The 27,893-nt window shown below is 41.9% G+C and overlaps 1 protein-coding gene across 1 annotated transcript; it reads left to right on the top strand.

The window, feature by feature from the left end:
- Window positions 1-57: 57 nt before the first annotated feature.
- smc3 (structural maintenance of chromosomes 3) lies at window positions 58-27,870 on the top strand. Its single transcript, XM_063884019.1, has 29 exons — window positions 58-235; window positions 874-949; window positions 1,125-1,163; window positions 1,272-1,339; window positions 1,588-1,659; window positions 2,241-2,320; window positions 2,417-2,495; window positions 2,764-2,881; window positions 3,360-3,535; window positions 3,838-3,918; window positions 4,442-4,606; window positions 6,886-7,007; window positions 7,756-7,969; window positions 9,090-9,193; window positions 10,179-10,278; window positions 11,293-11,453; window positions 11,663-11,804; window positions 12,075-12,225; window positions 12,746-12,898; window positions 14,687-14,838; window positions 15,017-15,175; window positions 15,990-16,097; window positions 18,521-18,629; window positions 19,486-19,733; window positions 21,427-21,639; window positions 22,452-22,643; window positions 22,930-23,107; window positions 26,045-26,151; window positions 26,503-27,870. The coding sequence occupies exons 1-29, from the start codon at window positions 221-223 to the stop codon at window positions 26,572-26,574; spliced, it is 3,654 nt and encodes a 1,217-aa protein (XP_063740089.1). The 5' UTR covers window positions 58-220; the 3' UTR covers window positions 26,575-27,870.
- Window positions 27,871-27,893: the final 23 nt, after the last annotated feature.

Genomic DNA, 27,893 nt, shown 5'->3' with positions numbered 1-27,893 from the left:
ATTGCTACAACCCTGTTTTCACATAATGGTATGAACCATCCTATCCCGCCCCCGCCGCCATTTTCCATGTTATTCTCTTCGCCAGTGTTTAACCAATTTTGAATGCATCAATTTCTAATAATTTGTTAGATTTGGGTTATTAACTTCCCGGCTTCTCCAGCTACGTGCGGAGGGATCTTATCTCCGTAATAAGCCAAGGGGCCGCCTTGTTCAGACAGCCATGTACATCAAACAGGTAAGATAACGACACCAGACTTCTGCGTGTTGTCGACTTTCACCATCCATACGTAATTCCAACCAACGGTTGTTCTTGGGAAACCGAGGTTTTGCACACACTTTAACGTCAATATGATTGCATGGCTATGAAGCTATGCTTGCTTATGCTATCAACTGCAAAGTGGATTAATGTTTAGTTGAATTGCCCGTCCCACTTTCCGGGATGCTAAGCTAACGCTACATGCTAACCGGTGCGTTAGCGGATTTTTCGCTTCACTATAATCTTTGTACGACACAATAATGCTATCTTATTATTTATATGCAAATGTCTGCTTTGATTATATCGTGGCTGTCAAATGTATGGGTAATATTGTTAGCAAGCTAATCAACCCGTCAAAATCCTTGAATGAAAACTGACCCATACAGTAGCCGTCAGACTAGGCCCTGCAAATCATGTTGCCCCGCTTACTGTGATGCTCCGCTGAGCACTTCAGTTACACATGTGGAGTCTGACTAATTTCGGAACTACCAAGCCGTAATAGTGTTGCTTTTAGGAGTAGTTCATGCCTTACACCTAAAGTCATGTCACAATCTTTGTGTAGCTACAGTGTGGGTGGTTAACGTTCTGCTCACGGTGTTCTCTGGGTTCTTGTGCAGGTCATCATCCAGGGGTTCCGAAGTTACAGGGACCAGACTGTGGTGGATCCTTTCAGCCCAAAACACAATGTCATCGGTGAGTATTTGCACAACTTTACTTTTCAAGTAATGTTGTTGTACTATACCTTGTTTTCTCAAAAAATACGATTGTGGTGTACTCTGAATGAAGGCATATTTGGTGTGCCAAGTCTCATGTTGGTAGCTGTGTACATTATGTCACTACTCATCTTATGTTGTTTGTCCGTTTACAGTGGGAAGAAATGGATCAGGAAAAAGTAACTTTTTCTATGGTATGTATTTCTTCATTATTTTTTTGACTATTACAACAGTCAAACATTATTCTATTCTGTGTAGTTGTTTTTGTTGTCTAAATCTTTGGCTTTGGTCTGCTTTCTTAGCCATCCAGTTTGTGCTCAGTGATGAGTTCAGCCACCTGCGACCTGAACAGCGCCTGGCCCTGCTCCACGTAAGTTTGGAATCTGTCAGAAACTCCTGGGACCCTGTGGTTGTTTACAAAATGCTTGTTAGCCATACTTACGCTGACAAAAGCTTGTGGAACTTTCTAATGACTGGAGGATTACAAAACATTCTGATGGGATTAGTTGCATTTTTGTTGAAATAATAAGTTTTGTTGGAGAACATGGAAAACATTTGAACATACAAGGCTTATGATTAACATTGAATCATTATGTTTTTCCTCCTCTTTCACTGTAGGAGGGAACTGGTCCTCGTGTCATTTCGGCTTTTGTGGAGATTATATTTGACAACTCTGACAACCGGCTTCCGGTAGGAATTGCAAACATGTTATACTGATCCTATTACTGTAGTCCTAGACAAACCAATTTATTCTTTCCAAGCTGATAAACTTGAAGCCTTTCAGTAAGCCTCTCAACAAATACCCGTCCTCTCTGTGTATGTGATAAATAATTGGTTGTTTTTCAAAGTTGAAGCTAAAGCAACAGGTGTACTGGTTTGTTGGCATGGTGTCGGGATTGACCAAATGTGCATACCATAAGAGAGGGGAACTTAAACCTATTAAAACCTGCATTTGTACCAATAATACAATTTATTGACATCTCCTTTAAGCAACATCTTTAGTCCAGGCTCCTAGTGGAAGTAATTCATCATCACTATAATATGTTGTTGAGTTCATACTGAGCTGTTCCTCAATTGTTGATGATTGCTGTGTCCAGTGATTGTTGTCCCAGTGCCTCCAGTACACACAGTGCTTATTATTCTGACGATGAATGCCGGATGTTTGCACTTCTCTAGAAATCCAAAGCCTGGCAATACTGTTACATAAACGGCCAGATCTGCGGGTGTGTGTGATTGTCCTCTTCAACTGTGATAACTGTGTCTCCCTTCAGATCGACAAAGAGGAAGTCTCCCTCCGCCGTGTCATTGGCGCGAAGAAGGACCAGTACTTCTTAGACAAGAAGATGGTGACGTAAGTATTGCAGGGGATGGACGGTTAATTTTTTCACAGGAAATAACAACTTTACGAATACATGTATAATCACTTGTTTGATTGTTATTGTTGCAGTAAGAACGACGTCATGAACCTTCTGGAGAGTGCCGGCTTCTCTCGCAGCAACCCCTACTACATCGTCAAGCAGGGAAAGGTGAGGAGTGGGCAGACGAAAACTCGCACAAGACTAAAGTTTATTTTTCGCTGTTGTATAATGCAGAGCAGTATTTAAGCTGGGCCGTAAGGAAAGAGTGCTGTGATAAACTGAATAGCTCGGCCTGTTCAAAATCAGCCTATTTAAGGATTAGTTTACAAAAGGACAAATATATGAAGAATTAAAAGATTCCATGCAAGAAAGTCTTGGCCCTACATTTCACAGAAGTGTGTTTCATCTCACGCATCATTGCAATGTTTTAATACAGATCAACCAAATGGCCACAGCTCCGGACTCCCAGCGTCTGAAGCTGCTGAGAGAGGTGGCGGGAACACGCGTGTATGATGAGCGCAAAGAGGAGAGTATTTCTCTCATGAAGGAGACAGGTACATTTCTTTAACAGCATTGTCTCATAGATTGCCATTGTTACTGTTCCAGCTATTGGTAGTCAATACCTGTACCAGAGAAATGACACTATTTTAGATCCACATTTTTAAAAAAACATCACGATAGGGTTAAAATGTACCTTGGCACAGTGCCAATTTTGAGTAAATAGAGCTTGAACATGTCATATAATCGATCAATGATTGATCTTTACTGGATGCTAACAGCTAACTTTGACTAGCTCTTCTCCTACAAGCTTTTGTAGCATTGTTAAAAACAGAATACAGTAGATCATGTTTTTACTGCATCCTTGTGGATTTTAATTCTACAGGATGCTTTAGTCTAGAGCCCCACGGTATTGTAGAAAATCGTTTTAAGAATTTCTTGAATCATGGAACCTAAATAACCAAAATAAAACCCAGTCCCACTTACTAGTGATTTACCTGTTTTTTCAAAAGAACTATCTCATGTGTTCTTCAGAGGGGAAGCGAGAGAAGATCAATGAGCTATTGAAGTACATCGAGGAGCGTCTGCACACCCTGGAGGATGAGAAGGAGGAGCTGGCTCAGTATCAGAAGTGGGACAAGATGAGAAGAGCCCTGGAGTACACCATCTACAACCAGGAGCTCAACGAGACTCGCGCCAAGCTGGATGAGGTAACCAACTCAAGAGAACCAAATAACACTTTGTTGTATTTAACAGCTGTTTTGGTGCTATGGAGGGAAATGATCACTGCCCATTCTTCGGAATATGACATGTACACAAAATTATACAGAATATGAATCTTACCCTTGTTATAACCTTTTTGATGGCAGATATAAAGCTATTTGAAAGTTAACAAGTACATAAACATCCATGTTTAACCACAAATTAAATAAAGAATTGACTCTGTGCCCCAATTAAATTGAGTTGTGTCCACTGTTGTGTAAAGCTTCTATATGTCTTTTTTTCTCCCAAGCTTTCCAGCAAGAGAGAGACCTGTGGAGACAAATCCAGACAGCTGCGCGATGCTCAGCAAGATGCCCGGGACAAAGTAGAGGTAAGGAGTTTCACTGTGGAAGTATTAATATCTGGGCTTAACAGGGATTGAAATAGATTTGGTTACTCTCATCACAGCATTATCTCTGAAAGAGGATTCACAAAATCTAGTGACATCCCCAAAATCACATGGTGAAATTGAGGATATTAAACATCCATAAAATCATGATTTATTCAAAACTTTATTTGATATTCTAAGAAGATTAGGATTGTCCTGATTATCTACCAGCTCACTATGCAACGCATGTTTTGTAACTAATGGAAAAAATAAAACATTTATATCTGTAATCTAGTGTATGTGGTATGTCCTATTGTAAGCAGAATGCCTGCCACCAAATAACTGAATGTTAAATTGTGTATCATAAAACTTTTATAGGACTTATGTATCCAAATCTCCTTTAGTATGTGGTCTTACTAAAAAATTGTGTCGTAAATAAATCACTTAAGATAAAGTAAGTGTTTTTTAATTCTGCTTTTGAATTGAATCTCACAGCCTTTTTTTCCCTCTGGCTCCCTTTCTGTAGGAAACGGAGCGTGTCGTGCGAGAGCTGAAGTCCAAGATCTCTGCCATGAAGGAGGAGCGAGAGCAGCTCGGGGCCGAGCGCCAGGAGCAGATCAAGCAGAGGACCAAGCTCGAGCTGAAGACCAAGGACCTGCAGGACGAGCTGGCAGGCAACAGCGAACAGAGGGTACGGAAGCCTCCCATCTGCGTCACTCTGCCCACGTGACACTGCACCAGCAATACCAAACCCCACCCCTTCCCCTGCACCATCATCATTTTACAACCCCTTAATCATCGTAGTGGGTAGAAAAAAGTTGGAAAGAGCAGCGCTGCACTCACAAATATAATTATTTTATAATAGAACAGTTTGTTTTTAATGTTTAATTGAAAAAAAGTTAGCTGATCAGATCCCAAAAGACACCTAAAAAAGAAAGTCCCAATTGGAGAATGCCAAAAAAAGAGGCTTCACTTTATGAATGATTTATTACCAAACTGTTCCTGGTGAATTTCCTTTCGTCGCCAGTTCATCAGCTAATCATAAATCATGTATGTAGTTGACGGTTTTAGTGCTGAATCTTTGAAAAGAACGTTTGCCGGTCTAATAGAGGGGAAAATTGAGAACCGAAACAGAGGAAGCTCCAGCCTGTGCACGGACTGTTTGCCATCGGCTCCACTTTACATCATCCCTGGCAGGAGGCTGTGTGTACAGAGCTGGCATGAATCTCTCTCTCTCTCTCTCTGTGTGTGTGTGTGTGTGTGTGTGTGTGTGTGTGTGTGTGTGTGTGTGTGTGTGTGTGTGTGTGTGTGTGTGTGTGTGTGTGTGTGTGTGTGTGTGTGTGTGTGTGTGTGTGTGTGTGTGTGTGTGTGTGTGTGTCAGAGAGAGGATAATCATGCATAACGGCTTTATTGGCGCTCTGTGTGTGACCCATGATGAGTCCCGGGAAGCATGCGGGCTGCTGGCTGGACGAAGCCCACCTGGCTACGGCTGGCAGTGCAGCAGCCAAAACCTACTGGAGCCAAATGCAGAGCAGGGGAAGCAGAACTGCGTCACTACATGTGTCTGAGGCGCCGTTATGGGAAAGTAGAGGTTTCGTACCTGTGAGATGAAAACCCCCCCCCCCCGTCACTGCCCATTGTCAAATAATTATCAGGGAGATGCAGGTGAAGCTAAGAACCATAGTTGATCATTCGTTTAAAGATGGATTTTCTTTTAAAATCATTATTGCTACCCCTCTCTCATTTTACTCTACCTCTTATTATTTTTGGATGTTGCTTGTGTCCAAATTAGGTTGTAATTAAATGGGACTTTTGAAGCTATTTTCATTCCTCATTTTATCTCTGCTATAAATGTAATGCATGTCAATAACACCAAATCTACACACTGGATTAGGGCTGTAGCGATACACTAATCTCACGATACGATATATATGACGATATTCAGCCAACGATACGATTCGATACGATTCGATACACTTACATCATTTTCTGAAAGATTTTAAAGGGACAGTGTGATTTTGGTGACATCTTTGGTGAGTGTTCCATTGACTTGGATTGAATTAATTCAACTGAAAACTGAAAGCATCAATTACACAATATATGGCTCTGACTAGACAGAGAGTCTACAGCTTGCAAATGCTGGACAAAATGAATCAAAATATGTGGTGAGAAAATTTGTTTCATTTATTAAAACAGTGCAAACTGTAGCTTACAAGCCTTTGAAACATAAGTACATAAAGTGCAGTATCACAATGGACAATTAAAAGGTGCAGCAGGTGGCCGCAGCTTCTTGAGTTCCTCAGTTAGCATTACCTTGTCCGGGTGGTGACGTTGTAGGTGGGTTCGTAGGTTAGTGGTATTTCCAGAGTATTTCACGTTTGTGTGACACAGCTTGCAAACCGCAATAGTTTTATCTAATTTGTCACTTTCCTTCTTCTTTTTAAACCCGAAGTGCTCCCACACATCTGCTTTTAAGCGCGGAGGTGCTGGGTTAATGTCCGCCGCCATTCTCCTGAACGGCTTCGCACTCACCGCGAGAAGAAGACACACTAGATCTGTGTATCTAGAAATGCTCTACAGCGACACTAGCGGCTGGCTGACGTAATGGGCAGCGAGCAGAGTGCCAGGCGGAACACGGGGGATTTGAATGGGACTTAATGTATCGATACTCGCGGCTGAAATATCGATACTTTCTCGGGAAACAAAATATCGATATATATCGCAGGATCGATTAAATTGCACAGCCCTACACTGGATACACACCTTTGACCCAATATGAACATTACGTGAGCAGCATGTGATGTTCTTTCAAATGTTTTGTATTTATTTTTTAACGAAATATGTGCAGAACCTTTTTTTGTGCAGAAACGGATTGATACAGTGGCAGGAGAAAATGTAGTGTATAGATAAAATATGAAAATAAATACATCCGCTTTTTTTCTTTTTTAAATGACGTTCCTGCTCTTTTAGAAACGCCTGCTGAAGGAACGTCAGAAGCTGCTGGAGAAAATCGAGGAGAAGCAAAAAGAGCTGCAGGAGACTGAACCCAAATTCAACATGGTTAAGGAGAAAGAGGAGCGGGGCATATCCAGGTAGGGATGACTCACTCTCAGCCACGGCTCCTCCGGCGGCTACTGGTCAGGCATCACGCCATGAGTCAGTCACTCTCGAAAACATTTGAATATCAAGAGATCGAAAGGCACATGATATGTAAACTCTCCTGCAAAGTAGTTTGATGCAAATGTGCGACGAACATTTGTTATCCAGTGTGGGTGTGACGAGAAGAAAATCAATTAACATAATATTTTTGATCGAGTCCTTTCAATATCGCTATTGCAACAATATTGTAGGGTAGACTTAATTCTTTCACAAACTATTTTAACTATGATCATTTGGAATAATCATAAGCAATGGTGATTTTATTAATTTAGCAAGGTAAGGCAAATGATAGATAGAACTTCTAGAACAGTCCGGTAAATTCAGAAAATGACTCAACTTGACTCTTATGCAGCCTTTAAAACCTGAAAAAAAACGTTCCATATTACGAATCTAAAATCAGAGGCATTTTCTCGTGTATCACAATATTGATATAATCGATCCAACACACCTTTTTATATGTGGTCAATTATATTCAGCACATTTCATTCAGCAGTCCCTGTGTTACATGGCTGTGAATTAGTGAATGAGAAGGCACACGTGTGGATAAATGAGGAATTTTAAATCTATAACTGTTCGAAGAGGTTGTTGACTTTGATCTGCATGCACAGTTTGTTAGGACATGAATAGATGGCTCCTGTGTGAACTTTTGTGAACTGTTTTACTATCTTTGCCCCCCTGCAGACTGGCCCAGGCTACCCAGGAGAGGACAGACCTGTACGCCAAGCAGGGCCGAGGCAGCCAGTTCACCTCCAAGGAGGAGAGGGACAAGTGGATCAAGAAGGAGCTGAAGTCTCTGGACCAGGCCATAAACGACAAAAAGAGGCAGATCGCAGCCATCCACAAAGACCTGGAGGACACGGAGACCAACAAGGAGAAGAACCTCGAGCAGTACACTGTATGTTCATTCATTCTCAAGACAATTACAAAGACATACCCTGTTCATTTCTTCATACGCCTCCACGACAGCTGTGGCAGTACATTTTCATTCCCACGCACCGTTCTTTAAAGGCAATATCTCAAGAATCCTCTGAGAATTTCACACATCAAAAGTCACTGTCCCAACAAAACACATTTTTAACTACAGTATTCATTTGCCAATTAAGATCATTTTACACAATTGTAACACTAAAATAATGGAGAGAGAACATTTTAATCTACATGTAAACTGCATCTGGTAGGCTGCCCATCAGGTTGCTGTTATGGTTCTTAATTTGAAGTGAAAATGCAGGAACGAGTCCTAAAACCCGGGTCGGTCATTGGGATTTCTCTGTAGGATTTTGTAAAATAGCTCGAAATAAGGTCTGTGGCTGACACAAATTTAAGAGACGGATCACAATATCTTCTACAACATTAAATGCATCAGCAGTGACCCCCCCCCCCCCAGCTGGTGATTATTGAAGAGTTTACGTGTCTGAAAAGTGGCTGAATAGGACTACAGAAGTTGTCGAGGACGTTGTACGTCATAACGGCCAAACAGCGTAAACCCTAAACTCTTTTTGTCGTCTTTATAAAACGATATCAGACTGCTTATTGAAACAGCCATGACTTGTAGTTAAATTCAGTGTGGCTAAAAGGAAAAGCTCTGTTTAAAATATGCAAGCGCGCGAAAGTCAGTTGAAAGGATCTTAAGTTGGCGTTAAAGTTGTGCGACCCTGCTGTACTCGTCTGTAGTTCGTTTATAGCATAACGTTAGCATTTTGCTTCTGCCGATTAGATTTATGATTTGAAAATGATAACAGTAGGGTGGACGTGGGGATTATCCGGCTGAACAAAACGTGCATTTATCAAACCGGTTCGTTTCCACAGATCTTATTTTGTACAATATTCCAAAATCCTATGGAGAAATCCCATTGCTTTTTTTGTCGAGGGAACCCATGCGCAGCTTACTTCTGGGCCGGCCTCCAAAAACACGTCATCCCTGCGCCGCTCCATCACATTGTCTCCTGTAGAATCCTTTTTTAATGCTACTTATTGATTGTTAACTCTCTGAACAACTTTCATCTTTTTCTCTTTAGAAACTCGATCAAGATCTTAATGAGGTGAAGACCCGCGTTGAGGAACTGGACAAAAAATATTATGAGGTGAAGAACAGGAAGGATGAGCTGCAGAGCGAAAGAAAGTAAGAACTTTACCCCCGTCTCTCTGTTGGACCTCACATCTTGGAATGCATTTTAAAGCTCGAACTTGTCTTGTCCTCACGCTTTTTAAAATATATTTTGGGTGCTGTTACACAAGGTATAGCATCACTTGGTGTTAATGTGTCTTTGAATGAGTCATTCCTGCGTCTTAAGCTGAGAGTTTGAATTATTCAGCCTTCTTTTTGAGCCAATGTGCGGTTTCTGCCAACCTTTAGCTACACAGCAGAGTATTGTCTGCTGTGAATGTCATCAAGCTCTCTCTGTGAAGTTAAACAATGTGGTTTATTTATAAAACAGTGAGGATGATATGTCAGGCTGCGAGACACCTTTCTGCTTTAAAAAAGTCTTCAAGGCTGGATGAATTGTGTTGTTGGTTAGAAGTGAATATTTGCTCCAGACAGCTGCTTCCTGAAACACGACAAACTGAGTGTCTCCATTGAAGCCTCCGACTATTCATTTAGACGACACTCTCAAAACAAATTGTGTCTTTTAATTTAAGCTAAAAAACATATGTTAGGAGTTTTTTTTCTATTTAAAATCCAATAAACAAATAACAGGTGCTCAACAGCTGGACTAAATGAAACAGATTTCATGAATATGTTTGTGTCCCATTCTGAATTCGCCCTCCAGTTCGCTGTGATCCATTGTGTAGGTGTGCTGGTGAAAAGGCAGCATAATGACCGCTTTGATATCACAGCTGCAAGCATCATCTAAAAATATCAACAAATGACAAAAGCATTACTGCAATAAAAACAAGAGGGAAAGGTTTTGGCATTTTTATTGTTTTCAATCATTTGAAATGTGATTATTTAGCTAGAATGAGGCACCGTATATTTAACCTTATACTGCGTACATACATCTACATTTTAAAGTGACTGCCTTTCTGTCTGTTGGTACCATGGCTGCATTCAGTTTTTCGGTCTTGTGACATAAGCGTAACAGTGTGTGACTTCTGTGTCCGTCCAGCTACCTGTGGCGCGAGGAGAACGCAGAGCAGCAGGCCCTGGCCGCCAAACGAGAAGACCTGGAGAAGAAGCAGCAGCTCCTCCGAGCGGCCACCGGCAAGGTACCGTGTCTCTGTACAAGACTGCATGATTATTGATTTGCTTAAGCCGCCGACGGGGCTCCTAATGCTTCCTCCCTTCCAAAAGTGAAAGATTTCTCTGCTGTGTGAGACAGAGAAGTGGCGAATACTTATCAGAGGATTCACATTTAAGACAAATAGAGCCATATGACAGCGCACACACAGGCAATGTCTGTCAGATGCCTGCCGCTCACATTTTTAAACCTTCATACATTCACTAACTAGCCAGAGTACTGCAGCAGAGGAAACGGGGAAATACAAATAAATCAAACCCCAAGTGAGAAAGTGCCCCCCTTTCCATATGAGCCCACCTGAACACAGTGAAGGACTCACTTTGTGACTCAGCCAGTTGTCAGGACAGGTTTTATCAAGTGGAATCATTCATCGGCCCCGCCAATGGCCCCTTATCATAGCCTGCTAAATCTACACATGACTCACTCCTCGCTGCCGCATCCAGTAACCGCTGGTCGTTTCCTCTGGGCAGATGCATCAATCAAATATCACTTCAAATAATGTCTGCAGAGATGAAAGGAGGCTGTTTGTAGCTTCATGGACAAATGTCCTGCCTTCATTTTGCTTTCATCGGCCCGGCTGACTCATCCTCTCCGAGCAGAACGGACTCTCTCCATTGTTGTTTTTTTCACCTGTTATGTTTACGCTGTAGAGTTAATGATGAAGCACAATATCAGGAAAGTACAGAGATCTCTTTCTGTTTTCAGCATTGGCATATTTGAATCTTCCCAGCATGCAGCTCAGGTTTTATATGTTCCTCTGGGCACGGTGTGTATCTGTTTTAAAAAGTGACACATTTTATTCTTTAGAAAAAGCGATCATGGCTGCTTTGGAGAATCAACAGTTTTAATGAGAACATTGAAAATAGGAATTCATGTTTTATCTTGTGTTAATTGTAACATTAATATTTATTTAATATTTGTGTACGTTAGTCTTGAGGTTATTACAAAATTCATTTTCCCTCTTTCTCTTGCGGTCCTCCAGGCTATTCTGAACGGCAGCGACAGCATCAGCAAAGTCCTTGAGCATTTCCGTCGCAAGGGTATCAACCAGCATGTCATCAATGGTTACCATGGCATCGTCATGAATAACTTTGAGTGTGAGCCTGCCTTTTACACCTGTGTCGAGGTGACTGCTGGAACCAGGTGAGTCAGGTTATGTACATTTGAATGGCTTGCTTACTGTGTTATTATCAATAAAACACGTCCCCATCAACAAGGTGTCGCATAATACCCTCTGTTTGTGTATATTTTGTACATTGAATTCTTCTGCAGATATTTGTTGATTGTTTGCAATGACGCAGCCTTGATTTTTAATCTCCGATGGCCTGTCTACATGCTCTCTTGTTTTCCAGGCTGTTCTATCACATTGTGGAGACTGACGAGGTCAGCACCAAAATACTGATGGAGTTCAACAAAATGAACCTGCCTGGAGAAGTCACCTTCCTGCCCCTGACCAAGCTGGATGTCAGGGACACGGCCTACCCAGAGACCAACGTAAGAACACATTTAAGTGACATCTGGTCCTGTAGGCAGTAGATATGGACCCTGACAGCTTATAATTATAATTAAACAATCAAGGAAAGAGAAACAGCAGTCATTAAGCCAACTTAAGGTGAAACAAATATGGATTTATTCTTTGTCCACTTTGGGATAAAAGGCCATGATGAGCTAGCTTGTTTTCCAAAATTACCCCAAACAATATTCCACTTGTTACAATTGGAAACAGTTTTTATTTGATGACTTTGTGTGTTTCTGCCCCTTAAGGATGCTATTCCCATGATCAGCAAGCTGCGCTACAGCAACACCTTCGACAAGGCCTTCAAGCACGTGTTCGGGAAGACTCTGATCTGCCGCAGCATGGAAGTCTCAACCCAGCTGGCCCGAGCCTTCACCATGGACTGTATTACTCTGGAGGGTAAGCTGACATGCAGCACACAGTGATTCAAGTATATGAAGTAAGACGGTAGCAACACAAAAAAATGTCTGCAACAAACAGGAAAACTATTTATTTTGTGATATAGGTCAGTATTAGCATTATTTGGTAGGTTTTTCACTTTATCACTTTGGGATTTTGTAACTTAGAGCCCTGAATTATTATTTATATGGACAGCATCAGTAATATGTCAGAGAACATAGCTAATACTTGTGTTTGTACTCCGTAATGAGCCAATCCTATGGTGGTAAACCTCCTCTCCAAAAGCCCTGTGTGCAAATGTATCCTGTAGAACAAGTCTGAGCTGTTATTTGGACTATCAAACCTCCAGATTAAATTGATACTGTATATATTACACCTGCAGTTTAAAAATACCCATAATAGACATGTGCTTTGCCTCTGGTGCACTGAGTATTCAGTTTTCTAGGGACTATACGTCGTTGTATTTTCAGTTACTGTAGACCATCTCTTATTTGTTGTACATTGTGTTCCGACCTTCCAGGTGACCAGGTGAGCCACCGCGGAGCTCTGACAGGAGGTTACTACGACACCAGGAAGTCTCGCCTGGAGCTGCAGAAAGACATGAGGAAGGCGGAGGAGGAGCTGGGGGAGCTGGAGGCCAAGCTCAATGAGAACCTGCGCAGGAACATCGAACATATCCTTTGAATTATAGCTCATCGTTACATCATTAATGCCCACAGGAAGATCAGACCGTAATGTGTGTACGTTTATTTTAAGGACAGCTTTAGCTTGGTGCTGTGACAAACCGTAGGCACTGGTGGTATTGGCATTCTGCACTCGGCCTTGGAGCAATGGAGGAGGAAGCATCGTAGTCGTGAACAGTCAATATATAACAAGTGTGTTGGAAAAAGATATATCGGTCTTAAAAAAGCCAGCCTTCACACAGTCATCTTCTGATGATAAAGATCTGTTTTAATATATATATATATGCACCTCTTCATCCTAAAGGAGCCTTTTAAGAGCTATTTTGAAAGAAATACAACACCCCTGAATTAGTGCGCGGCTCTATTTTTAAATGTTGATTTAATCTATCCAGGTTGTGGAGCAACTTCTGCTAGCAGGAGCCTGGTGCCGTGCGAGGGTCTGAGCAGGTCAACAGGGATTAGTGCATGTTGGGACATATCGGCCAGAGCCATGACTCACTTCTGGGCGGCGGATAAAAAGCAAAAACGGGCGCATCGGGGGGTATTTAGGTCTGCATGTATGCTATGTTTATGGATATGGTCACTTCCCCCCGGTGTGATAATGTGTGTGTTTGCGCACCTGTGTAGATTCTCACCCGCAGACAGCCCTGCGTACGTGTTAAGGTGCGCACCTGCTGATTGCGTGTGTGTGAGTAGGCAGGGGATGACTGAGCCTATGGCATGGCGCTAAGCCTTCACTCCTGCAGCGGTGAGTCAGAGACAGATCCATTATTTAAAGGCCACCTGTTGTTCAAATCCCCACCTCTGCTCTGTCGATACGCATAAGAGTACGCTGATGCACATCACCAATCACTTTTAAAGTTGATCTTTCGTTGTTCCTTCAGCCCCACATTGCTGTGGAAGTACGCAGCCAGTGCTCTGGGCTCGTATCAAATTGATTATGTGAGCTGGACCTGATTTATATTTTATTCATGAGAGTTCATCCCAGTGATTCATGCCTTTTTTTTATAAATACGTAAATGACTTCAGGTCGATCAGTGACCTGATTTCAGCTGTTCCCATTCATAGACATGATCGGATGACCTTAAAGCATCCATTACCTTTCATCTTCTCCAGGCGACTCTTCTTAACTCGGAGGATTGATTGGCCTCAGTGTTTATTGAGTCCTGTTAAACCTAAAAGGCCCATAATGTAGTCCCAGTGATCAATAAGCCTGTCTGTTCATTAGAATAATTAAGTGACATCCTTAATCCTCTGCCTTGACATCACCGATCACAGTCTCCCCTCTGAAGGTACATTGAGTTATCGGAGCACTCTGAGTTGCACTGAAAGCCCTACAAGCCAGCTGCCCTGTTACCATATATTTTCTTTTCCAAAAGGCCCTTTGTTTTATTTTTTATTTTTGTTCATAATGCATTATTCCTGAGGGAAGGACAATATGATGTTAGAGCAGTGCAAGTGTTTGAAAAGATAATTGTAAAAACTCTGCTTTTAAGGGTTTTTCCCTATCATGTTGTCGGGAAGAGTGTAGAGTCTCTTCAGACTGATTTGTGATATTGGGCAGATATAATTGATTCTACTCACAAGTCTGGGCTTTGCAACACAAGCCATTAAAGCAGCTGTGGTGTGTAGACATCGGGTCACATAAGGTTGGAAAAACAACTATAAGAAGAATAAAGACGTTTGAGTCAACTTGAGTTTCCTCATTGAGTGACTACTGAGAGAAAATGCTAGTTTGGTTAAACATTGGCTTATACTTCCTTAATCGCTGCCTTCACGTATCAACAATGAGATCGACCAGCTGATGAACCAGATGCAGCAGATCGAGACCCAGCAGAGGAAGTTTAAGGCGTCCAGAGACAGTATCCTGTCCGAGATGAAGATGCTGAAGGAGAAGAGGCAGCAGTCAGAGAAGACCTTCATGCCCAAGGTGATCACATACTGAAGTTGTTACGATATTATAGTTTAAACTTGCATAAAAGCCCAGAGTTAAATCTGATTAAAAACTATTCATTCTATTGCATCAACTGTGAATACGGTTCAGCCTGCTCCCAGCCCACAGTCTTTCTGTGCCCTCCACTGATGTCCGACTCTTACTTCCTCTTCAGCAACGCAGCCTGCAGAGTCTGGAGGCCAGCCTCCACGCCATGGAGTCCACTAGGGAGTCACTGAAGGCCGAGCTGGGCACAGACCTGCTCTCTCAGCTCAGCCTGGAGGACCAGAGGCGCGTCGATGACCTCAACGACGAGATCCGCCAGCTTCAGCAGGTCAGCAGCAACACACGACAGACACGTGTGATCATGGGGCTGTTGTGCGCAGGACATTTGTGAATAGCTGCAAGTTACATGGATTTCTGTGTCTGGTTTCGTCTTTGTAATGTGGAAATTTAAGAAATATTGTGAAGCAGACTGGAGAAAAGAAAATAGGCTTCTCATTTATAAATTGATTTTATTAGTAATATTATTATAAGAGACTTGGCGATCATTTGGATCAGAAACCTTCAGAACAGCACAAAAGAAGATGCACACACATCTCCCCCTCTATGTGGTACAGAGAGACCGCCGACAGGTAGGTGTTCCTCAGTCCTCTCCCTCTCCGCCTCCTGCCAGCGTGTTCACATGACCTGAGTGAGGTGAAAGCAGCAATCTGTGTGTGGGAGGGTCCTGTGATCCAGCCCCCCCCCCTCACTATCTTACTGCCAGCTGCTCTCAGCTCTCACCTTTCGTTGCGCAAGAACCTCGCCCCCGCAGCACGGAGCCTTCCATGTTGGCTTCTACAGTAATCGCTGATTTACTCTGTCGGGCATATTGTTGGTGAAGCATTACCGGAGACCAGAGGGGTCCAAACTAAAGCCTGTTGTCTATTTTTAATGTGTGGGCCTATTTGGAATATGGCCCACACATTACACGTGTGCTTGTGTTATATTGTCCTTCTGAAATATATGTGTAATATATCACAGTAGTATTCATGTGTTAATAAGCCCAGTCAAATAAATTCAGTCAATTAAACATCTTGTTTGTCTGCACTTGGCGAAGAGTAACCCTTTTGTATTGTGTGTGTTGTCCCATCTCCCCCCCACAGGACAACAGACAGTTGTTGAACGAGAGGATTAAGCTGGAGGGCATAATGACCAGAGTGGAAACGTATCTCAACGAGAACTTACGGAAGCGCCTTGACCAAGTGGAGCAGGTACGCTGTCTCTTTAACTCTGCCCTAAACACGTCTCAGGCTGGCTCTGCATGCAGGGTCTTTATTCTACAGCGTATAGAAAGATTCATGTATAACCGCAGTTGTGTTACTTTGTTATTCCTTGAATAAAAATACATTATTTCTTGCATAACCAGCAAGATCGAGGTTTGTGTTTTCAGCTGTTAGCTGTTTATTTATTCCACACATGGCAGATATTTTAAAACGAAACATGTACACTTTACAAAATAAAACATGTACACTTAACACACATTTTATAGCACATGGTGGAAAGGAGCAGGGAGAAGAACATCTCTTTTTACTTGCTCCTGCTTAAAAACAAATGACTAAAAAATGAAATAACCATAAAAGCAATATTGTGTCAGTCACAGTTGCTTACAAATGCATACAGAAACACAAAACCAGAATACAATCAAAAATCTACTTCATATGGTCTGATTTACCATTTTCTTAAACTTAAAAATGTTAATACAGCCCTTTCTAAATCATTCGTCAAACAAAACCACCTTTTTACACCAACTACAGAGACACACATCTGCTTTAGAGTAGTACTGATGCTTAAAATGTTCTCCTGTGTTACTCATCCTCTGAGATTAAAACAAATTAGTTTTGTACAGTGGGGCAAAAAAGTATTTAGTCAGCCACCAATTGTGCAAGTTCTCCCATTTAAAAAGATGAGAGAGGCCTGTAATTTTTATCATAGGTATACCTCAACTATGAGAGACAGAATGAGAAAAAAAAATCCAGGAAATCACATTGTAGGATTTTTAATGAATTAATTATAAATTCCTCGGTAAAATAAGTATTTGGTCACCTACAAACAAGCAAGATTTCTGGCTCTCACAGACCTGTAACTTCTTCTTTAAGAGGCTCCTCTGCCCTCCACTCGTTACCTGTATTAATGGCACCTTTTTGAACTCGTTATCAGTATAAAAGACACCTGTCCACAACCTCAAACAGTCATACTCCAAACTCCACTATGGCCAAGACCAAAGAGCTGTCAAAGGAGACCAGAGACAAAATTGTAGACCTGCACCAGGCTGGGAAAACTGAATCTGCAATAGGTAAGCAGCTTGGTGTGAAGAAATCAACTGTGGGAGCAATTATTAGAAAATGGAAGACATACAAGACCACTGCTAATCTCCCTCGATCTGGGGCTCCACGCAAGATCTCACCCCGTGGGGTCAAAATGATCACAAGAACGGTGAGCAAAAATCCCAGAACCACACGGGGGGACCTAGTGAATGACCTGCAGAGAGCTGGGACCAAAGTAACAGAGGCTACCATCAGTAACACACTACGCCGCCAGGGACTTAAATCCTGCAGTTCCACACGTGTCCCCCTGCTTAAGCCAGTACATGTCCAGGCCCGTCTGAAGTTTGCTAGAGGGCATTTGGATGATCCAGAAGAGGATTGGGAGAATGTCATATGGTCAGATGAAACCAAAATAGAACTTTTTGGTAAAAACTCAACTCGTCGTGTTTGGAGGAGAAAGAATGCAGAGTTGCATCCAAAGAACACCATACCTACTGTGAAGCATGGGGGTGGAAAAATCATGCTTTGGGGCTGTTTTTCTGCAAAGGGACCAGGACGACTGATCCGTGGAAAGGAAAGAATGAATGGGGCCATGTATCGTGAGATTTTGAGTGAAAACCTCCTTCCATCAGCAAGGGCACTGAAGATGAAGCGTGGCTGGGTCTTTCAGCATGACAATGATCCCAAACACACCGCCAGGGCAACGAAGGAGTGGCTTCGTAAGAAGCATTTCAAGGTCCTGGAGTGGCCTAGCCAGTGTCCAGATCTCAACCCCATAGAAAATCTTTGGAGGGAGTTGAAAGTCCGTGTTGCACACCGACAGCCCCAAAACATCACTGCTTTAGAGGAGATCTGCATGGAGGAATGGGCCAAAATACCAGCAACAGTGTGTGGAAACCTTGTGAAGACTTACAGAAAACGTTTGACCTCTGTCATTGCCAACAAAGGGTATATAACAAAGTATTGAGATGAACTTTTGTTACTGACCAAATACTTATTTTCCACAATCATTTGAAATAAATTCATTAAAAATCCTACAATGTGATTTTCTGGATTTATTTTTCTCATTCTGTCTCTCATAGTTGAGGTATACCTATGATAAAAATTACAGGCCTCTCTCATCTTTTTAAATGGGAGTACTTGCACAATTGGTGACTGACTAAATACTTTTTTGCCCCACTGTATATTTTCTGGTAGTATTGTTGTTTTTGCTTTATGCATAACTAAAGCTGTCTGTAATTCTATAAGGTCTTTACATTGTATTCAGGTAATGTAAATGAAGAGTGCTGGATTTAAGGCTGTAGTTGTTACAGGTCACGAGAGAGGTGATTGAATTTGAATGACCCTCTTTTTGATGTGCATTGGCACAGGAGCTGAACGAGCTGCGAGAGACTGAGGGAGGCACCGTGCTCACAGCCACCACCTCTGAGCTGGACGGCATCAACAAACGTGTCAAAGAGACTCTGTCACGATCAGAAGGTGAGCACCAGAGATACAGCACGGGGAGCGCGAGCAGAGCCTTGCATTTCAAGCCAGCTTGTAACAAAAAGCTGAACCATCTAAAACCCTTTCCCCTCAGGATGACATTTACAATAATACCTGACTAAAGGCGAGTAAAAATATCTGGACAGAATAATTGATGTAAGCAGCGTTTTTAATGGAGTACTCGTCATTACTTGATAGCCATATGGAAGAGGGTATTTTTATAAGCTACCAAGGTGCTCTATTGAGCCCGAAATAGGCTGTCAATGGGGAGTTTAAATTGAGAAATTCAACGCTATCTTCAATAGGATGCCACCACCAGCAGATGGTGAGGTTTGCTGTGATGTGATGGACGCGTATTGTGGATAAAAAGCTGCTCCAGAGACAGCCTGGCTGATGAATAACTGCTGTGACTCAGATGAGGTTGATGGAAGGCAGTAATCCTGAAAAGAATTAATTTGCATGGATTCATATTTAAGCATTGTCAATAACCAATTAAATACATATTCACAGCACGACCTCTTCTTAAGTAGGCTTTATTTTTGAAGCCTTTGTTCCTAGCTGTCAGTTTTCCATTCATGATTCAGTTCTCTTTTGTCTCTTTTAAGAAAGTTAGCATCCACATTAGTAGGTTTTTGATAAACAATATAAAGTTGAATTGAGTTATTTTGGCTGCTGAATTAAACATGAAACTCTGACTTTATTGTTCCTTTACAGTCTGCTTTGTTAAAGTTCCTTTCAGATAACTTGATAAAACAAAACAAAGCCTGTGACTGAGCCAGGGACTTGGCTCCTGTTTCTGCTCTGATGCCTCACTTCTATTGCACCGCCTCATCCAACGTCTCTTCCCCAGATCTGGATACTTTGGTTGACAAGATCGAGATTGAGATCAAGGACCACATAAAGAGCATGGAGCGCTGGAAGAACATCGAGAAGGACCAGAACGACGCCATCAACCACGACACCAAGGAGCTGGAGAAGATGACCAACAGGCAGGGCATGCTGCTCAAGAAGAAAGAGGAGTGCATGAAGAAGATCCGAGAGCTCGGCTCGCTGCCTCAGGAGGCCTTCGAGAAGTACCAGACCCTCACACTCAAGCAGGTACACACGCACGCACGCGCGCACACGCACACACACTTTGTGTCTTTTAAGTTCTATTTATCAACAGCATTCAGATCTGTGCTGCTGGAGTGTTATTGTGTAATGTGGATCTATAAGCTGTGACATACGCAGTCTTGTTCTGTGCAAAAATACCTCCCACAGTTAATCTAGAGATGATGAGGCAGGCTAAGATGGACAAATCAGGTGGATATGTTAAGTTAAAGTAAAGAAATCTGACAAATGTATCTGTAAATCACCAGGAGTCGTTCAAATGGATTCACAGATGGCTGACAAGCCTAAATAAACCCAACAGGTGCAGACTATGAAAATCTTTAAAAAAACCTAAAAATAATTTGACACTAATGTAATAAAATGTATAAGCAAAGTATTTAAATTGTCTGCCTTCATGCTGTTTTACTACTGTAACAAAACCATTTGTTCTGTTTAAACATCAATAACGTTTACATCAGAAGGTTAACTTTTAAGAACGTCAACACTCCTGGCTCAATGTTACAGTCTGTTTGAAACACAGTTCAACACATCAAAGAAAGTGCTTTGTACACTTTATGCTGCTACGAAAGAAAACTATTAGAGAGCCAGACGTTTCGAAAGCCAGTCCCACGCTGTTAGACTGCTCATCCACACTGAAGACATAATAATGGCAACACTAACAATAAACATGAAGACCTACTGAAGGTCAGCTTTCTTAATACCTGCAACAAGCCTGAGTGTGCACAACACACACACACACACACACACACACACACACACACACACACACACACACACACACACACACACACACACACACACACACACACACACACACACACACACTCCCACTCCCACTCCCACTCAGCAGTGACTCAGATATTAGTTAGTGTTCTGTCTTTGATTTATTTTCAGCCAGCTGCCTCTGGGAGACAGAGCTGAGAGGAATTGGCTGCATCTTGTGTGTGTGTGTGTGTGAGACCTCCCCTCGTTGACAATGCTGAAAATAGCCTCACACTTTCTCATGAACACTCCGTATAATGAATCGCTCTTCACAGGACTCTGCTCCAAGGAAAGATGGTGCTTTTGATTGCACAAGTGGACGAGGGGGCCAAGTAATAATGGCACTCGCTCGCGTTCCTTCAGTCATTAGTGGTTCAGACGGATGAGTTTATAGTTGGAGAGTTTGTAAAGTGTGTGTCACTCTGGATCCAGGCTAAGCTGGCTCCTAATCAGGTCATGTCATCTAGAGATATGAAAAGAATCTGGCAGCATGCTTTGGAATGCTGGACTGAGAAATGGATTTGAATTTATATCCCTGTTAAAGTCAACTCATGGTTTTCAATGCAGGCTCCTGTGCATACGACACAGTCTTTAACTTTGCAAGAAGTTCCAGAGCTGATGATACACAGGTTGAGAGCAGACTTGTGTTTGCATGTTTTGGGCTGGAAAAATCTCCCATTTAATGAAATCATTTTGTACAAGACGTTCAGGCAGTGCAAAAACAAAAACAGTCAAAATGATCATTCATGAAAAGAATTATGATTCCAAGTATTTTTAAACATGCATTACATTTCTCAGAACATATGTCTGAACTGTGTAAAATGAAAACATTTCGAATCCTTCAAGGCTATGGAAACAAGTGCGGTTTTCACCTGTTGGGTATTGATGATTCATCTTTTCTTCCTTTCCTCCCCAACAGTTGTTCCGTAAACTGGAGCAGTGCAACACAGAGCTGAAGAAGTACAGCCACGTCAACAAGAAAGCTCTGGATCAGTTTGTGAACTTCTCTGAGCAGAAGGAAAAGCTCATCAAGCGCCAGGACGAGTTGGAGCGCGGCCACAAATCCATCATGGAGCTCATGAACGTCCTGGAGCTGCGCAAGTACGAGGCCATCCAGCTCACCTTCAAACAGGTACGGCGCTGTTCCCAGGTTGCATGTTTTCTAATCCGCTTGGTTGTAGCTGACATTGGCCCTATGACATAATATACCAAAGTCAAAGCAATCCAGTGTATTTATAATATATGGCCCTTGAAGTCACACTTTGTCAAAGGCTCTTACCAGACGATGATGAAGACTGTTCAAGCAACTTGAACTCACAATTTCTCTGCAGCACAGCGATCAAAAACACGTATGGCTTCACAACCAAAATGAACTCTTCTTTTATACCAGCTGAGGCAATCACTGGGACAATCAGCTGGCTCGTTTATCTGCATGTGTGGATCACAATTAATTAACATATATATTTAATATTTTACACACCGTTCAATGATTAAATTATAATTCAACATTTTGGTTTCTATAAGACCAATGTTTCATAATTTGTGGCTCTCAGTTTCGGTCTCCTATATAGATGCAGAGATTTAAAATGCAGTGTCGTATAACAGTGATACAGGCACAACTAAAACGGTTATTTTTAGACTTTTTAGATATGCATAGTATATAAAGACTATAAATACTGTATTGTGTTGACAGGCCATAAGCCTTTCGGAGATGGATTGAGATTTCAAATGGAAAAACTGAGAATTTGAGCTGTTACAGTACTGAATGAAAGCATGACAATAAAGCACAGTACAATTCCAACAGGAAAGCAGTTCAAATGAAATGTGTTGTTACTTCAGATCAGATATTCTATCTAATACATAAGTTCACAGTCCAACAGCTTACTCTCTGATGTGGCTAATACTCCCTTTGTTCCTCTTCTTGCCACGCTTTCTCTCCCTCAGGTGTCGAAGAACTTCAGTGAGGTTTTCCAGAAGCTGGTGCCCGGAGGCAAAGCTACACTGGTGATGAAGAAGGGTGATGCTGAAGGCAGCCAGTCTCAGGACGAGGGTGAGGGCGGGGGAGACAGTGAGAGGGGCTCCGGCTCCCAGAGCAGCGTTCCTTCAGTGGACCAGTTCACCGGAGTCGGCATCAGGGTAAAAGAGACGATTCTCTTATTCATGTTTTACACAAAATGTTTTTGCTTTTTTAAGAAAATTGATGAATATCAAAGACTTTTTATCACGATAACTCTTAAAATAGCCACATCTTTTCACTATAATTTCAACTGTATCATTTTCAAATCTCCCATAACCCCGCAGAAGTGTTCCGTTATCTGTCGGCTCATGTGTCTTATCAGAGAATTGTAATAATAAGGATTAAATGAAACGACCAAGTGTCTGCTTTTTCACGTCTGGGTCTAAAACCCCCTCTCTGTTGCAGGTGTCGTTCACAGGGAAGCAGGGGGAGATGAGAGAGATGCAGCAGCTGTCTGGAGGTCAGAAGTCTCTTGTGGCTCTGGCCCTGATCTTTGCCATCCAGAAGTGCGACCCCGCTCCATTCTACCTGTTCGATGAGATCGACCAGGCCCTCGACGCCCAGCACAGGAAGGCTGTCTCAGGTAACGCGGAAGTAAACATACAGCCGCGGTAAAAGTTAAGAGACCACTTCAGCATTATCATTTTCTTCTTACTTTTTTCTATAAACTACTGACAATGTTTCTATGTTGGAATTCAACATACACTGGAATAGCTGCCATACATGTAGAGAAAAAGATTAAAGAAAAATGTGCAGTGGTCTCTTAATTTTTTCTGGAGCTGTGAGGGAATTAAGTAAATCTCATACATATACAGTGGGGCAAAAAAGTATTGAGTCAGCCACCAATTGTGCAAGTTCTCCCATTTAAAAAGATGAGAGAGGCCTGTAATTTTTATCATAGGTACACTTCAACTATGAGAGACAGAATGAGAAAAGAAAATCCAGAAAATCACATTGTAGGATTTTTAAAGAATTTATTTTCAAATGATTGTGGAAAATAAGTATTTGGTCAATAACAAAAGTTCATCTCAATACTTTGTTATATACCCTTTGTTGGCGAATGACAGAGGTCAAACGTTTTCTGTAAGTCTTCACAAGGTTTTCACACACTGTTGCTGGTATTTTGGCCCATTCCTCCATGCAGATCTCCTCTAAAGCAGTGATGTTTTGGGGCTGTCGCTGGGCAACACAGGACTTTCAACTCCCTCCAAAGATTTTCTATGGGGTTGAGATCTGGAGACTGGCTAGGCCACTCCAGGACCTTGAAATGCTTCTTACGAAGCCACTCCTTCGTTGCCCTGGCGGTGTGTTTGGGATCATTGTCATGCTGAAAGACCAAGCCACGCTTCATCTTCAGTGCCCTTGCTGATGGAAGGAGGTTTTCACTCAAAATCTCACGATACATGGCCCCATTCATTCTTTCCTTTACACGGATCAGTCGTCCTGGTCCCTTTGCAGAAAAACAGCCCCAAAGCATGATGTTTCCACCCCCATGCTTCAGAGTAGGTATGGTGTTCTTTGGATGCAACTCTGCATTCTTTCTCCTCCAAACACGACGAGTTGAGTTTTTACCAAAAAGTTCTATTTTGGTTTCATCTGACCATATGACATTCTCCCAATCCTCTTCTGGATCATCCAAATGCCCTCTAGCAAACTTCAGACGGGCCTGGACATGTACTGGCTTAAGCAGGGGGACACGTCTGGAACTGCAGGATTTAAGTCCCTGGCGGCGTAGTGTGTTACTGATGGTAGCCTCTGTTACTTTGGTCCCAGCTCTCTGCAGGTCATTCACTAGGTCCCCCCGTGTGGTCTGGCATTTTTGCTCACCGTTCTTGTGATCATTTTGACCCCACGGGGTGAGATCTTGCGTGGAGCCCCAGATCGAGGGAGATTAGCAGTGGTCTTGTATGTCTTCCATTTTCTAATAATTGCTCCCACAGTTGATTTCTTCACACCAAGCTGCTTACCTATTGCAGATTCAGTTTTCCCAGCCTGGTGCAGGTCTACAATTTTGTCTCTGGTCTCCTTTGACAGCTCTTTGGTCTTGGCCATAGTGGAGTTTGGAGTATGACTGTTTGAGGTTGTGGACAGGTGTCTTTTATACTGATAACGAGTTCAAAAAGGTGCCATTAATACAGGTAACGAGTGGAGGACAGAGGAGCCTCTTAAAGTTACAGGTCTGTGAGAGCCAGAAATCTTGCTTGTTTGTAGGTGACCAAATACTTATTTTACAGAGGAATTTACCAATTAATTCATTAAAAATCAGACAATGTGATTTTCTGGATTGTTTCCCCCATTCTGTCTCTCATAGTTGAAGTGTACCTATGATGAAATTACAGGCCTCTCTCATCTTTTTAAATGGGAGAACTTGCACAATTGGTGGCTGACTAAATACTTTTTTGCCCCACTGTATTTAATCCCGTCAAACCTCTGGCCCGGTGTTGTAAACCGGTGCTGAAGCTGTCACGACCAGCTGAAACATTGGAGCTTAAAGACTGGTTGGCCTCTGAAGTATATCTTGCCGCGATGTTTGTGAAGATGATGAAGAAGTCTCCGGAGACACCAGCTTGTATATAACAAGGTTTATTACAACAGCATAGTATCATACACCAACACGGGCAATACGAGGTTCCCAGAGCCAATTGTGGAAGTCCCCCCGAACAGTCTTTGTGCATACAGTTTATAGGAGAAATGTATGTGCGCGTCCAAAGTGTGTGTGCTCACCTGGAGGTAATCAGTAACACTGTATGCCTCACTAAGTGACATGTGTCTGACTGTCCGTTCATCTTGGCCCCCTAACGTACTTCGGAGGTTATTATACAACATCCGACTGCCCACCATATGGCCCCTGAACGACGTCTTCGCTGCACTCTCCATGACCTCAGAGAGTAACTAGCTGTATTATGAACCGATTTAACTAACTGTATGTATGAACAGATTGAATACACCACACCTCCTCTATAAATATTTTGTTTTGAGAACAAATTGTTCCGCCTTAGCTGCACATGAAAAGAAATGTTCAAATGCATTGAACATGCTAACTCGTATTCGTAGGTATCAAACTGAAGAATCCATCAGCACTCCTGTACTGTACTGAAATGCTCCTTATTGTTATACCAGATTTTAGTTTACCAGTGGGAAAAATGCTACCATAGTCCCCAGCATAATTGACGTTTGCACTGGTTTTGACCCTGTAGGTTAAATAAATCCTTGTGCATTTCTGTCCACTGTTTCAAATTCACACCTAACAGTAACTTCTATTCATCCTGACACTCTCACACACAGGCCCACAGGAAAATCTGTCTTAATACATTCGTTGTCATAGTGTCAGACACATGATCGATTTGAAATGCATGGGTTCAGTTTATGTTGAATAGGTTACCTATTCTCGATTTTAAAAGAACGTTTTCACTGATGTTCATAACAGATTATCATTGTTTCCCATTCTTTGTGAGAGAGCCTGAGCAAATATAAGAGAGTCCTCATCCCTCTTTTCTCTTTGTTTGTCCCTCTGTTGCAGACATGATCGTGGAGCTGGCCGGCCACGCCCAGTTCATCACCACCACCTTCAGGCCCGAGTTGCTCGAGTCTGCTGACAAGTTCTACGGAGTCAAATTCAGAAACAAGGTGAGTCAAGAAAAAAAATGTAGGTTTTTTTAGTGTTATCTGAAGTGGTTATAACATATGTAAAGACTGCAGTGCTATATTATATGTTTTTATTTTTTAACCAAATAAAGTCAGTCACTGAACTTACACTTTATTTAGATACAGATTTTACAATGCATCCAAGGGATATTTCTTGTAAATTTAGGTGAGGTTAGATTTACAATTCCCCTGTAAGCAAGGGTGGTTAACTGCTCAGCTGCCTTGGTGAATAGAAAAATGTCCTCTTGAATTTCTGTTATAAAAACATGAAATATCACAGCTGAGGGGAGGCAAAGGTTGGTCATTAACTGTGTGTGCACGCATGTGTTTTAGGTGAGTCACATCGATGTGATCACAGCGGAGCAGGCCAAAGACTTTGTGGAGGATGACACCACCCATGGTTAAAAGCCCTCAACTCTTCATCCTCTTCCTCCTACTCCTCTTCCTCTACAGTGCACTGTGTAGCTTGAAGCCTTCCAGGACAGAAATATGTTGCTCGATACACCAGCCTGTTTTTGGCTTTCTGTTAAGGATAGACAATGAACATCCACCAAGACTGCAATATGATTGGACATGTTTTGATAACATTCAGAAAATCCCATTTTCTTTTCTTTCTAGGCTGATAAAACCAAACATTGGAAAAAAAATGTGATTTCATTGCAAACAAAAAATAGCATGCAGGGGCCATTTGTTTTGTCACATTCCCTACATTGCTATGCCTCTCGTAAAACAACCACCCTCTATCTGAAAACTGACACAACTTTAGGTGTTTAACACTGAAGAATTTTGGCTAAAGAGGTCTGGAAGAAAATGGTCTGGCAAAAAAGTCTTAGCCGAGTTTTGGTAATCTGTTATTTGAATTGCGAAGTGCAAGAGATGCTGTTAAATGTCTTCAGGACCTTTTTAGACCGCAAATCATCTTCTGTACAGTTCTTTTTTTATATGACTTGGATGACGATTGTTAAAAGCTCAGTGGAGATGGGAGGGTCTCAGGCTGATCTAGATTTCTGTTTTTGTTGTCACCCTTGTAAAACTTGTTTTTGTTCACGCAGAGGTTTCTGTAACTTTACTCTTTATACTCCTGAAACAATGCTAACCTTTATCTGTCATAACCAGCCACATGGCTTAAAATGTTTAAAGGTTGTGGTTCCTTTTTATGGTTGTTTCTGTAATGTGTTATTTCCTGTTTTTAGGTCATTTAAGTATATGAATGGTTTAAATCCAAACCACAGATATCCAATGTAGAATTTAACGCAGCTCCACATTCAACAATTCAGAAGCAGAAGATATTCAGAGGTGGTTCCATTTCTATTCACTTCAGTAGAGGTTGTGCTTTTCTGGAATACCAAGTTGTAATTTATCATTTCATTTACTGGATGAATTGTTCGGGATTAAACTCCTCATATGTTGCACCTAGTTTCAAATCTACTTTTTAAGTTGTTTATGTTCATTTACATGTAACGAGAAAACCTACAAAAATAATAAAATATTTCAAAAATAAAACAATGTCATGCTTAATAAGGCCACTAGATGGCGCTGCGCCACTGATAGCTGACCTGAAATGTATGATGCATTGTTCAAGAGGATTTCACAGAATCGGTTGTTTTAATATTAATGTAACATGGTGTTGCAGATAGTAAGTTTTATCAGCAGATTACCAAATTCCAAATACGAAACCTTTTTGTCGTACATTAAATCTTTCCTGGACACAATCAAACTAAAAC

Source organism: Eleginops maclovinus, chromosome 5 (genome assembly GCF_036324505.1).
Source record: "Eleginops maclovinus isolate JMC-PN-2008 ecotype Puerto Natales chromosome 5, JC_Emac_rtc_rv5, whole genome shotgun sequence".
NCBI lineage: Eukaryota > Metazoa > Chordata > Actinopteri > Perciformes > Eleginopidae > Eleginops > Eleginops maclovinus.
This window is presented reverse-complemented; position numbering and strand designations above follow the sequence as displayed.